The following is a 13,346-nucleotide window of genomic DNA, read 5'->3' on the forward strand; positions in this document are numbered from 1 at the left end:
AACAGTGAATTCCTTTCTGCTGTAATCAGGATTTTTAAACTCCCCTTAGCATTTCAGAAAATCAATGGCAATATCTAGGCTATTAAAAAGGGAGTCCACTTGGGGTAAACAGAAGCCACACAAAGGAAGTATAGGACAGGATTTATATTTCTGGAGCATTGAGCATGGCAGGGGGCATTGATATGATGGATGCCACATGGTCTTTTGGCCAACTTCATTCATTTAAACCACTTTAGGGTGGGCTGACATGATGGTGTGAAGTGCTGGGGCTGCTACAACCTGTCTCATGACTGTATGGCAGGATATACGAAGGGAGACTTTTCAGGAGTTGGCCCTTGGCAGGTCATGTGGTGTAGGGGTTAAGGGACTGCACTTGAGATTAGCTGCTCTGGTTAGCCTGGCCTATACTAATTTGCTGTAAATTCTGGTTATTAGATTACTCCATTCCATAAGAGAAGGAAACTAATACATAGTAAGCATTTAAACATGCCCCTGGACTGCATAACCTAAGAAATAGGTACTATTATTTTCTCTATAGAACAGATAAACCAACTAAACCTTCAGAAAACTTCCTTGACTTGTCTATTCTATTAATTATCAGAGGTAGGATAAGAACCTATGCACTATGTAATTCCAAATCTCATACTCTTAACCACTTTCTACTGCCACTTCCCTTCCATATGATGTGTTAAGTGCTAAAGAAAACACTCGTTCCCATTTGATCTATGAGGAAACTGAGCATGGAGTGGTGAAGTTATTGGCCTCAAGACACAGAGCTAGCAGGTGGCAGAGTAGGGATTCAATCCCACTTTTGTCTGGTTTGTGAGGCCCTTAGCACTGCCTCCCTATCAAAAGCATAGTGAAACCCCAAACCAGGCCTGCCCCCAAGACTCTGGTCTGGTGGGACTTTGGGGCAAGGTGGCCAACCCCACACACCAGCAGATTCACGGTGCAGCTCATGCGGTTGTCTTTGCTCTCGTCCGTCATCACACCCCGGTAATCGAGCAGCTTCTCCAGGAGGCCTTTCACCAGGTTCACAAAGTTTTCCACTGACTTGAAAATAGTTGGGTGCTCTGCAGCACACTCCATCAGGCTGTGGGCAGAGATGGGAGGGCAGTGAGCTCATGGCCAGAGTAGAAAGAGTGTGTTGATGGGGGAGGGGAGCAAATACACCAGTGAACCCAAGTTCTCCTGGTTCATGTGTTGGCCCATTTTGTTCATTTGTTCAATCACATATTCATTTATACACTTATTTATCCATATAGTTTAGCAAGTATTTAATGTTTCCCCCACCATCAGAATGGGAAAAAACAAAAGTGTCCAGTGTGGGCAGTGGTGTGGGGAAATGGTTACTTGTATGCATCCACATTATGAGGAAATCAGTACAACCTTTTGAGTAGCAATTTTCACAATATCTATCAAAATTGTAAATGACATACCCTCTGACCCAACAATTCTACTTCAGGGAATCTATTCGACAGAAATATTCCCAGAAGCATGCAAGGATTTATACTTACAAATTGTGTCTACAGTGAAATAGTTGAAACCATCTTAAATGTCCATCAAGAGGCAAATGGTTAATAAATTAAAGCATATTTACAAAGTGTAGTTCTATGAAGACATTAAAAAGTATGAAACATCAATATGCTTTGACACAAAAAGCTCTATAAAATATACAGATCAGTGAGAAATGTTAAGTCTCAGAACAATATTTGTTTTTTATTTAACCAACTTATATAGAATCTATCATGTCCCAGGCATTGTTCCAAATGTCTCACAAATCATAACTCATTTAATCTCCCATCATTGTCTTATGAGATGGGATCTTTGCAGATGAGGAAACTAAGACACAGTGAGGCCAACTAACTCGTCCAAGGTCACACAGTTGTTAAATATCAACATTCTGGCTCCAGCATTTGTGGACAGAGGTGTATGTCTCCATCATGTATCTCTGTGTGCTTATAAATGTGACAAATATGTCAGGAAGGACAAACACCAAGCTCTTAATGGTGGTTGCTTCCAATAAGGGGTCTAGGTAGGAGGACAGAGGAGAAAGTATTCATTTTTAAAATTTAAATGTGCATATGTTATTTGAAAAATTTACATTTGTTGTAATATTAGTATTCTAAATTAAAAAAAAAACAAAAATAAAAACGGTGACATTCCTTAAGCATCTATTAGTTGCTAGGCACTGTGATAGGCATTGTGTAGAGTGGGGATGGGGAGAAAGATAAAATAAGAAATATTTTTAAAAAATCATGTCTACTTTCAGGAGGTCCACAGGCTAGGCAAGGGGAGACAGATGGATTAAAATTTTGATTAATGACTACTTTTTATTAATTACTTATTCTGCACCAGACACTGTACTGATCACTTTTTCTTTTTTCTTTTTTTTTTTTAAAGATTTTATTTATTTATTTGACAGAGATAGAGACAGCCAGCGAGAGAGGGAACACAAGCAGGGGGAGTGGGAGAGGATGAAACAGGCTCATAGCGGAGGAGCCTGATGTGGGGCTCGATCCCGTAACGCCGGGATCACGCCCTGAGCCAAAGGCAGACACTTTAACCGCTGTGCCACCCAGGCGCCCCCTGATCACTTTTTCTTATTTCTTTTCTTTTTCTATTTTTTTTTTCTCATCACTTTTTCTTAAGAAATCATCACGATAATTCTGACTGGTAAAAATTATTCCCTTCATTTTGGAGATGAGGGAATCAAGGCTCAGAAAGGTTAAATGACCTTCCCAAATCACTCTGGTAGTAGCGGTGACCTTGGGAATCAAGCCAAATACTTCCCTATTTTCCCACAGAGAAACATTGTGGTGTGTTCTCAGGCATCTTGAGTAGACAAGCATTACCCAGGCTGCTATTTGTTTCTGGCTACTTTCCCCGTGGCGGCTTAGGTCCCAAGAGCTCCTAGGAGGGAAAGGTGAGAAAGGCAAGGACTTTGGAGGGTCATTTCCTCCCAGAAGCCAAACCAGGCTGCAAGGAGGCGACATCTCAAACTGTGGCTGTGATCAGACAAATCCATCTTCTCCGTGGGAGAAGCACCTGTTCCCTGGCTCTCGATGAGAGATGCAAATTGCCCTGTGATTTAGGCCTGTCTGGCTCAGTCACAGCTGTGCCTGACTCCTTCTGGGACAGTCACTTGCAGCCCTGTTTCCCAAGCTAATGACAATGCGACAAATCTTTGTCCAGCATTTGGAGTGTGATTCCTAATAGCCTCCCAGGCAGCTCAGACACAGAAGGTATCTCATGGCCTGAGTACAGCCAGACTAGTGGTTCTCAGTCCCAACTACATGTCAGAGTCAGCAGGGGAGCATTTTATAAAGCTCAATGCCCACCCTAAAATCAATGACTTTGTATCTCTGGGAGTGAGAACCAGGTAGAAGTATTTCATTTTTAAAGTTCTCTAGGTGATTCCAAAATGTAGCCAACATTAAGAACAACTCGTTTAGTCCAGTGCTTTGCAAAGATCAATGTACATGGGAATAACCTGGGGAATAATGGATTCTGTTAATAGATTCTGGTTCAGTAGATCTGGGGCTAGGGCCCGAGATTCTGCATTTCTGAAAAGCTCCTGGATGAAGCTAGTGCTATTGGTCCTTTGTGAAGCATGGGTTCAGAAGAACACAGTCTTCGCTTTCTTAGTTTCACTATTGCTTAGGCATAGGGTAAGAAAGCTGCTCATATGGTCTAGGATTGGTGAGATGGATTGGCAGATTGTTTGGCAATTACCCAGCTGTTCACCATCCTCCATCATCCACCATCCATCCATCCATCCATCCATCCACTCAACAGATACTGTTCTAGGAACTAGGGATTCAGAAACCATTAAGACACTGACTTCCAGGAAATTGCAGTGTAGCAGGGGAGGCAGATACAGAAATAAAAACTAACCATAGTATATAATACTACCATTTATTGAGTACTTTCTGTGTTCCAGATGCTGCACAAGCCCATTTTATTGGTTATCTTGTTTAATACTTACAAAATTTCCTTGAGTTGGGCATTATTAACATCATCAATTTATAGAGGAGGCATGAGGCCCATGCGTCCTGCCAAGGTCACCCAGCTGTTCCTCTCTTTTGAATCCACAATAGAGGACAAGTACAATGAGAAAGGGTCTTGGGAATCTCCAGGTGAGTAATTCCTCACTCAATGGAAGGAGAGGTGGTAGCCACTCCCTGTCTCTGCTCCTGCCTAGAGGGACCTGGAGGGAGTTCACACTGCCCTGGAATTGATTTGCATTCAGTGTGGGAGGCCTTCAGAGGGAGGAGCCCAGGCCCACTCTCTGTCAGTGCTGATGGAACTGGGTTTTCACTCATTGCTTTAAAAATGATGTATGCGGTACCACATATGACAGGTCCTCTTTCAGGTATTGAACTGGCCTGGGTGGGATCTTGGCCCCAGAACACACATTCTCTGTCCCCTTCAACTTTTCAGCTTCCTTGCCATTTCTAGAAAAATTCTCAGGCAGATGGAATACAGCAGGATAGAGTGTCTAATTATTCCATTCAATGTGGGACCTTCACATGAAGACAGTTATGGACAAATGGGAGTGGGCTATGAGGACAGTTCTGAGGGTAGGGAGGAGTGGGATGTTGTGTAAGATTATATAGCTTGTGGACTGCGCAAGAGCCCATAAAGGCTGAAATTCAGCCCCACTCCATGCCCTAAGCCTTGTGCCCTAATGCAGGGCTACAGCTGCCACAGGGAAGGAAGCCCTGCTCTATTCACAGAGGCACCATCATATTCCTAAGCCATGTACCCACAGGACTGTGTTTGCCCAGAGCAGACCCTACATACCAGTGGAAGCCCTGAATGAAGGGCTGAGAAGAAGGGCTGGAGGAACTGAGGATGACTAGCCTGGGGAAGATATGACAGGTAGGCTCATGGCTTCAAATACCACATCAGTATCTACCTGGAGAATAATAATAACAATAGCTAATATTTTCAGACTACTTACTAGTTATCAGAAATTGTGCTAAGTACTTTTCATGACTTCTATTGCATAATCTCAACAAAAACTCTAAGAGCTGGGTAGTATTTTTATCCCCAGTTTGCAGATAAGGAAACTGAGGCTCAGAAAGTTCAAAGGAAAAAGCAAGGACCCAGCCCTTGGTACTAATGGGCCCTTGACTCCTCTGGTTGGGTTTGATTAGTTTCGTAGAAATCATTCACACCTCTATCTCAGGAGCAAAAATAATGAGCTGCTTTTAATTTCCTCAACCTCTAAGGATTCCTTTTATAAATAATCACTCAGGAAGGATTTGAAAATCCTGCTGATCATCTGAAGACTGCCACAGAGCCCCATCCGCTTATAAAAATGGAAATTGCCTGCACTGTAAATGGTTTCGCTTATGGTCAATATTTAGATTTTCCTTTTTAGAACTTTAAAATAAACATTGACTCAGGCAAAATGTCACTTTTTCCCCTGGACGGTCAGTCTTGATACCCACCTGAGGGGCAGACAGTGGGTTTCTCCTTCCAGCTGAGCTACCTTTGCAATCCATGTGTTTAGTGAGGGCTGTGCAGAGTGACAGTAGGGGGGAAGGGCCTGCCGAGATAGTGCTGCTGGGAATCTGCTCTGCCTACGGAGCAGGGCAAGGAGGGTCACTGTGAGGGTTAGAGCAAGGCCTTTAGTTTTGCTTTCGTTGCTGAAGTTAAATATTCAAAAAGGATTGGGAAAAGAATCCAAAATAAGAGTTATATCAAAGAATCATGCAAATCAGAGAATATACAACTAGGAAGAAATTTGGGGTGTCTGAGTTACTTTCCTAAACCCTGGATGAAGTCCTTCTGGTGGAAAGGGGACAATTGACATGGAAACAGAAACTGGGAGTCAGGTGTCTGAGCAAAGTATATTTACCAAGATTTTACCTGCTATATGCCAGATGATTTATAGTTATTCAGTCTTTAAAATAACCACAGGCTTATTATTCCCATTTTACATATGGAGATACTGAGGCTAAAGATGTTGATTGGCCTAAAGTTATACAGATGCTAGGTGGTGGGATCAGGGTTAAAAACCAATGTCTTTCTCCAAATATATATAATTGGTCAATATGCACATGAAAAAATGCTCACGATCATAAGCCATCAAGAAAACACAAATCAAAATGGCAATGATATCACTTTCACAGCAGCTAGGATGGCTCTAATTAGTAAGACAGATATTAACGAGTGTTGGGGAGAACATGGAGAAACTGGAACTCTCATACACAGCTGGAAGGAATGTAAGTGGTCCAGTATTTTGGAAAACAGTCTCATGGTTCCTCAAAAGGCCAATGAGAGTTACCAAATGACCCAGCAATTCCACTCCTAGGTTTATACCCAAGAGAACTGTAAGCATATGTCCACACAAAAGCTTACACACGAATGCTCATAGCATCCTCATTCCTTATAGTGAAAAAGTAGAAACAGCCTAAATGTCCATTAATAGGCAAGTGAATAAACAAAATGGGTGTGTCTAAACAGTGAAATATCAGTCAGCCACAAAAACAAATGAAGCGTTGCTGCCTGCTACAGCATGGATGACCCTTGGAAACACGTTATAAATAAGAAGCCAGGAACCGAGGACAATATATTGATTCCATTTATATGAAATGTGCAGAATAGACAAATCCACAGGGATGAGGGAGGGTGATGGCTAAAGGACATGGGGTTTCTCTTGGGAGAGAACAAACACGTTCTAAAACTGATTGTGGTTTCGATTGTACAGCTCTGCAAATATACTAAAAGCCACTGAGTTGTGCACTTTTAGTGGGCCGTATAGTATATAAATTATATCTCAGTAAGATGTTAAAACAAAACAGTGTCCTGACTAAGTGCTGACCGCTGTGCACTGCCTCACTCAGGCCTGGGCCCCAAGGTCAGGCAGAGCCGGTTCGGGTCCCAGCCTGTCCACCCAACTAGCGTGTTCTAGTTTCCTCAGACAAGACCCACCCGAGGGGCTCAGGGGCCAGCTCTGTGACGTGGGATCAGAGAGTAGATGCAGCTAAATGAGGCAGTGCACAGAGAGCATGTGGCACGCACCATGTGCTGTATGAGCTCTACATGCGTTGGTCATGATCAACATCTGTCTAAGATTAAAAGAGAAAAAAAGAAAAACTAGCAAGAATTATTCCACAGCAAAGAGGTAACAAAAGCGAACAGTTTGGTGGATTGTTTTCCTCTTCCTAATACAGAAAAGTTTCTTTTTATCTGCCCCATTCCATGAATATCAAAGAAACAACCACTCTAGAGAGATATTTGAGGTTTCTTTCAAAAGTGGAGTTTCTCCAATACCAGGAGCCACCAGATAGATCTCCAGGGGAGGACAGAGCCTCCAAAGGCCCTGAGGTTCTGAGCCCTCCAGCCTCCAGCTGACCCCCCGGCTCCTCCCGCGCACGGGGCGCTGAACTTACATCGACTCCAGCAGCTGCATGTACTGCTCGTCCCCTCGGCCCCCTTCCACCTCATGGTCCAGCTTGAGGATGATTTCATTTTCAAACTGAAAAAATATGAGATGGAAATCAATAATAACAACGTTAGGAGGCTGAATGTTGAAATTAGTCAATTTGCTATTTTAAGCAAAGCTTTAGGGAACGCCTGTCATTTCTCAGGGTCAGTGTCAGGAACAACGGGGAGTGCACACGGATCAGGATACTATGCCTGCCTTTGGGGAGTTCCCAGAGCACAGGGAAGAAAAGTAGATGGTAAGCTCTGGAGAGAGAAAGAGGGAGAGAGGACAGAGAGAGAAAGAGAGTGAGCAAAGGGAAATGGCATTTCAAGCGGAGGGCACAGTGTGTGCAAAGACATGGAGGTATGTGACAGAGCCATGCATCTTCAGGGAATGGCACGTTGTTATGGACAGCTATCATTTCTGCCTGTCTGCCATGCCTTTCTCCATACTTCGGTGATCACACTGGCCCTAGTCTCCGTCTCTGGGATGGAGGTGAGCTGACCATGCCTTCTTAGCTCCAGGTATGGGCACAATACCCAGGCCTAGCTCTTAATCAGTATCTTTCATCATCTAGACACTAAGATTAATAAAGGCTCAGGCCAAGCCAGTGAGACTCAGAGGCTTTGCTGGAACCCCTAGCAAGGAGCCCGCCTGCTCCACATGAAGATGGAAGGCTGTAAGCCTGAGACTGCTGGAGACAAGCACAATGAAAAAGCCTGCCTGGGAATGACACCGATACGGAGGAAAGCGGTAAGGGGGAGATGGAGAAACACTGAGCCCCTGAGCCGACCCATACTTGTCGTATTTGTATGAGCTGATGCCTCAGAAAGTAAGGACTGGGGACAACTGTAACGGTCAGAGATCAGACTAGGTAAGTGACTTAAAAGTGAGCACGCATCTACAGTCCCACCAAATCTTGTTACAATGAAGCCGGAGAGTGTTCTATCACCCTACTTTCACCATCAAGAAGCATCTCACCCACTTCAGTTCATGGTTTTTTCAATATTTTAAAGGGCCATGCTGGGTTCCTTTTCACGGCTATAACCTAAAATGGTTTGTACTGTTTTAATAACATGCCCTGATGAGTCCATCCATATCATGGAGTACACTTCTCAATTTTACCATTAAATAAGAAACTGCCACCTGGAGAAGGGAAGGAGGCCCTTGGCAAAGGTTACCAAGGTCAAGGCAGTCTTTGGGTGGGTACTCCACTCCAGCTCCTCACCCAACCTCTCTACCTCCAGTCCTTAAAATAGCTCCATGAGGTCTGAAGGTCATATTTAAGGAAGCTCCCCCCCCTTTATTTTTAAGAGAGAGAGAACATACGCAAGTGGGGGGGGCAAGGGAGAGGGAGAGAGAGAGAATCTCAAGCAGCCTCCACACCCAGCATGGAGCCTGACATGGGGCTTGATATCATGACCCTGAGACCATGACTGAGCAGAAATCAAGAGTTGGATGCTTAATCAACCAAGCCACTCAGTGCCCCAAGGAGGATCACTTTTAAATGTCAAAATGCATAAAAAGCAGCCAGCGCGGACTGGCTCCACTTCAGTGTCATGTATTATTACCCATGAGGAAGTAGAGGCTCAGGGAATTTAAGTGGCTTGTCTAAAGTCTCAGATGAATGGCAGAGACCTTTTGGCAGGCTCTTTTTAGTGCACAAAGGATCAAGCCCAGTCTAGTTGGTTGGAGTCTTCTAGTGATGAAAGGCAGGGGCTGGAGTCACTCTTCCTTCAGCTCACATCTGTGGCGCCATTGTTCCCTCACTTTTGTGTGCTAAGGGCCAAAGGAAAGGACCAGAAGCCTGTGCTGATACAACAGAAATAAAATTTCCTGTGAGTTTCCACAGTTGGGGAAGATTTATGGAAGGAGATACACAAAACCTGGAAGGTGGTTAGGGTTATGAAAAACATAAAAAGAAGGGCATTCTAGGTAGGAGGCATGGAGGGAGCAAAGGGTTGAGGTAAGAATGTAGAGAAAAATGAGGAAAACAGTTCAGCAGGAACAGAGTTCAAGAAAGAGAGAAAGGAAAAAAAAAAGTTGTAATGGAGACCTACTAGATACGGGCCAATCTGACAAGGGTCTGGGCTTCCAGTCTGCACGTGAATCACCGACCTTATATGATGCATTGTACTAAGCATCTCGTGGGCATCAAATATCACCCAGAGTCAAGGGCTGGGGCTATGTTGATTAGAGAGCTCTACTGAGCAAGGCTAGGGTGGGAAGAAATACAGCTGAAGGACTACAAGCATGGGCTCTGATGTTAGACTGGCAGTCTTGACATGTCTGCTCCATTCCCTCCACCATCTTGGGAAAGCTAGTAGGTCTTTCTAATCCTGTTTCAGAGTTTATATCAGGGGTCAGCAAACATTTTCTGTAAAGGGCCAGATTGTAAATATTTTAGGCTTTGCAGTTCTGCTACTCAGTTCTGCTACTGTAACACAAAATCAACCATAGAGAATACATAGACAAATCATCATGGCTGCATTTCAATAAAACTTTATTTACAAAAACAGGTAGCAGGACAGATTTGGCCCATCACTATAATAGTAGTACCTACTGCATGGGGTAGTTAGGAGGGCTGGAGGAGATTTTACATACAAAGCACCAGGGGAGAGCATAAACTCAGGTATGCATCAGGTTTGCTCATCTGTTTATGATTATTGCTAATATTATTGCTATTACTGCTGAATGTTACTGGAAAGCAGCTCTGGGGGAGAAATAACAGCATTTTTTCTTGTCTGAGTTGTTCAATGGTAAATGTTGGCATGATTCCTCCTCATGTGATGAACTTGCCTTTAGAGCAGAGAATTGCATGGGGTAAATAAGCACTTGTCATAGGGTCACAAAAGAGCCTGCAGGGAAGGAAATTACAGGGTGCCAGGGGTTGTGCAGAGCTGGATGTTGCCATGCCATGCTTGAGCCCTCCGGGGCAGGTTGGAGAGTGAGGGTTTCAGTCAGGCACGTCCCAAAGCAGACTGTGGCCCATTTTGTTCCCCAGCAGGTGCCGTGCTCAGGAGTGTCTATGACCACAGCTTTTGGCATCCAAGAGACTTAGTTTGAGTCTTGCTTTGACTTTTCCCCCACCATGTGACTTTGGACAAGTTAATAAGCTTTCTGGGACTCAATTTTCTCATCTATTACATGGAGATTTAAAACAGCACCTACTTAGAGTGGTGCTGGGAGGAGTTAATGGGAAAACACGTGAAAGGCTTAGCATGGTGCTTGGCACATAGTAAATGCTCAATAATTGTTAGCAATTATCATCATGACATTGTTGACACTGTCATTGTCAATAGCATCATAATCTCGCTTAGTCTTTACAACAGCCAAGGGGGGGGGGATATCATCATTCCTATTTTATAAAGAAGGAAACTGAAGCAAAGTGGAACCTTTGTCTTGGGTTTCATAGGATGGTTGGACTTGACCAGAGTAGGTCCAAGGGCCCAGCGTTTGCTCCCAAACATACACTATGCTGTGCCACTGTGCAGAGCTTCTGGCTTCACCAAATCAATTCCATTCTCATCCACAGCTACACAGCTGCATCACATTGTTGACTCCTCCTCTACCCTTGTAGGGTGGGTATTCCTTAAGGAGTATCTGCAGGCTACTTTCACTGAAGTCAATGCTATAGAGGCCCAATACTAATCTTAAAAAGCCCTAGTCAGGGAAAAGGAAGTGAACTCTAGGAGCCCAGCCCTCCTGGGTGGGCCTCCCTCTTCCAGCATGACTCATGCAGGCTTCACATTTGCCTCATGCCTTCCCTGCATTGCTTCTGCTGCCTCTCCTGACTGATTGAGAACATCTTGGCTATTTTCATTATTTGTTAGCCTAGAATCCTATGGAAGTGTGAATTTAGGAAACAAGAGCTCTTCTTCAAAGGTATGGTGCTGAATTTGACTTTGTATGGGAGGGGCAGAGATAGTGTGAAAGGCCAGGATGGCAGAGAGATAGCAGGGATGGAACTGGCCCTAGTATGTTAGCCTGTGGCCTCCTTTGTTAATGAAACACTGCTTGTTAGGGGGTGGATGGAAGCTGACTTGGGCGGGGGTGGAGAGCTGGAGAGCTGGAGACAATAATGTCATGTGAGAAGGGAGTCAGGGCAGCTTCCTAATTTTCTTTGAGTTATCTTGTCCCTGCCTGCTCCAGATCATCCCCCATAGAGCTCTGGTTTGGGAACCTATAATGGTATTATGATAGTCACTTTACAGATGAAGAAACCAGGGCTGAAAGAGGTTAAATAACTTACCCAAATTTATTCAGCCTATAAGCAGCAAGCTTATCTGACTCTAAAGCACACTGCCCGCAGTACAGTAGGTGACCAGTATATATTTATTGAATCAATTGCTCTTTTCCACATTATGTTCTAAGACATTTGAATCACCACCTTACTCCATGCCAATACTCAATTTCAGTGGGATCTGCTAAACTGATATCTCTGTGTTTTAATTCATTCACCAAACAATTACTGACCTTGTGCTGGGTTCTAGCTGCTATTCTAGGTGCTGCTATCAAATCCTATTACCTCTTCTACCTCTGAGAGAGGGATTTTCTCTGGAACCACTGCCTGGTGCAGCTCAGACACTCAGGCTGATTGTTGCACAGTCCTTTCTATGATCTGTATCATAGGTAACCACTCTTCTCAGTGTCTGTGCACCAGTGCTCTCACTCCTTCCCACCAACTTCACCTAGAAACCCCAAAACCCCTCACTTCACAAAGAACTGTCCAGGAAGACAGCTGGTTTACCCAGCCTCTGGGGATTACTCAAGCAGTAGTCAGCAACCCTCATTACCCTACATTATGAAAATATTCACTGGAATGCTCCTCCCTGTGCCAAGGCTTTTCCTCTGAAATGTAGGATGCAAGTCTAGTCTTAGACTAGACAGATACTTGATAAGTGCTAGGAGTTCAGGAATGAGAGACTGGCTTTAGCCCTAAAAGAACTCACAGTCTCGTAATAGAGACAGATCTATGAGTAGATCATCATGCAATGTGGGATAAGAGATATGCTTGAGCCTCATGCAGGCAGGACAAGATGCGTTTTACCCTGACCAGGCATGGCCATGCCAGCCACAATGTGGCAACCCCAGGCTCCTTTTGCTGAAACTGACCTGTCCATAGCCCCACCAAGGGAATTATGGAGTGTACCAAGGATGGCACACCTAGTCTGAATCATAGGACAGAAACCCCTGAGATGGTCTTGGGTGAAGTGCTGTACTCATGAGGGGTAAAAGTTATCAGAGAAACTCATCAGCTATCTTATTTGGGCTAGAGGATAAGACAGAGATCTGGCAATGAGGTTGCAAAAGAAACTCAGAGCAGAAAGAGAGATTGCCCCAGAGCCTCCTTTTTCCTACCGCCACCCCCCTTAAGTCCATCCCCCAACCCCTCCCTGTCCTAGTTCCAGCCCTTACACATCCTGCTTGAGCAAATCTGTCTTTTGCATCCATATGAACCACTGCCTCAGGAAGCACAAAGGGCTGTCTCAACATGTGAGGCCTCAGCTGAAGGATGAGTAGAATCTCTTCAGGTGAAGAAATCAAAGCAAGAGCCCGAGCAAAGACAGGGCAGCAAGAGAACCACAAGATGTTGGGTACCAGTCCAGGGGGCATGGTGTGAACTGGGAGCAAGGGTCCTGCTAACTTTTCTCTGGGTTCTGCTATTTTCTTTAAGAAACTCAAAGTTTAGAAAGGGAAGCCTGTCATCTTACAGGCACCTGGCTCTTAGCTGATAATTTTGGCATCATTCCCTCACGCTAGTTTGCATACAATGCAACTGAATTTCAGACCCAGTTCCAGGGTTCACTCTGGATTTGCCCATCAGGGCTTGGGGTTCATGAGGGACTGGTTTCCTCCTTTCCTGGGGACACTTTCCAGGGCTGCTTACTCTGAACCAAGGAGA

The 13,346-nt window shown here is 44.4% G+C and overlaps 1 protein-coding gene across 3 annotated transcripts in view; it reads right to left on the minus strand.

The window, feature by feature from the left end:
* Positions 1–13,346, minus strand: part of DOCK2 (dedicator of cytokinesis 2) — a 409,258-nt gene that overhangs the window by 40,236 nt on the left and 355,676 nt on the right. For all 3 annotated transcript variants that reach the window (XM_045792086.2, XM_045792087.2, XM_087867813.1), the window contains 2 exons: positions 7,407–7,492; positions 937–1,093 (listed from right to left, as the gene is read on the minus strand). In XM_045792086.2, coding sequence (XP_045648042.2) covers positions 937–1,093; positions 7,407–7,492 — 243 coding nt within the window. The remainder of the gene's footprint in view (positions 1–936; positions 1,094–7,406; positions 7,493–13,346) is intronic.

The sequence above is a fragment of the Ursus americanus genome, chromosome 15 (genome assembly GCF_024610735.1).
Source record: "Ursus americanus isolate L20-20 chromosome 15, mUrsAme1.1.p, whole genome shotgun sequence".
NCBI lineage: Eukaryota > Metazoa > Chordata > Mammalia > Carnivora > Ursidae > Ursus > Ursus americanus.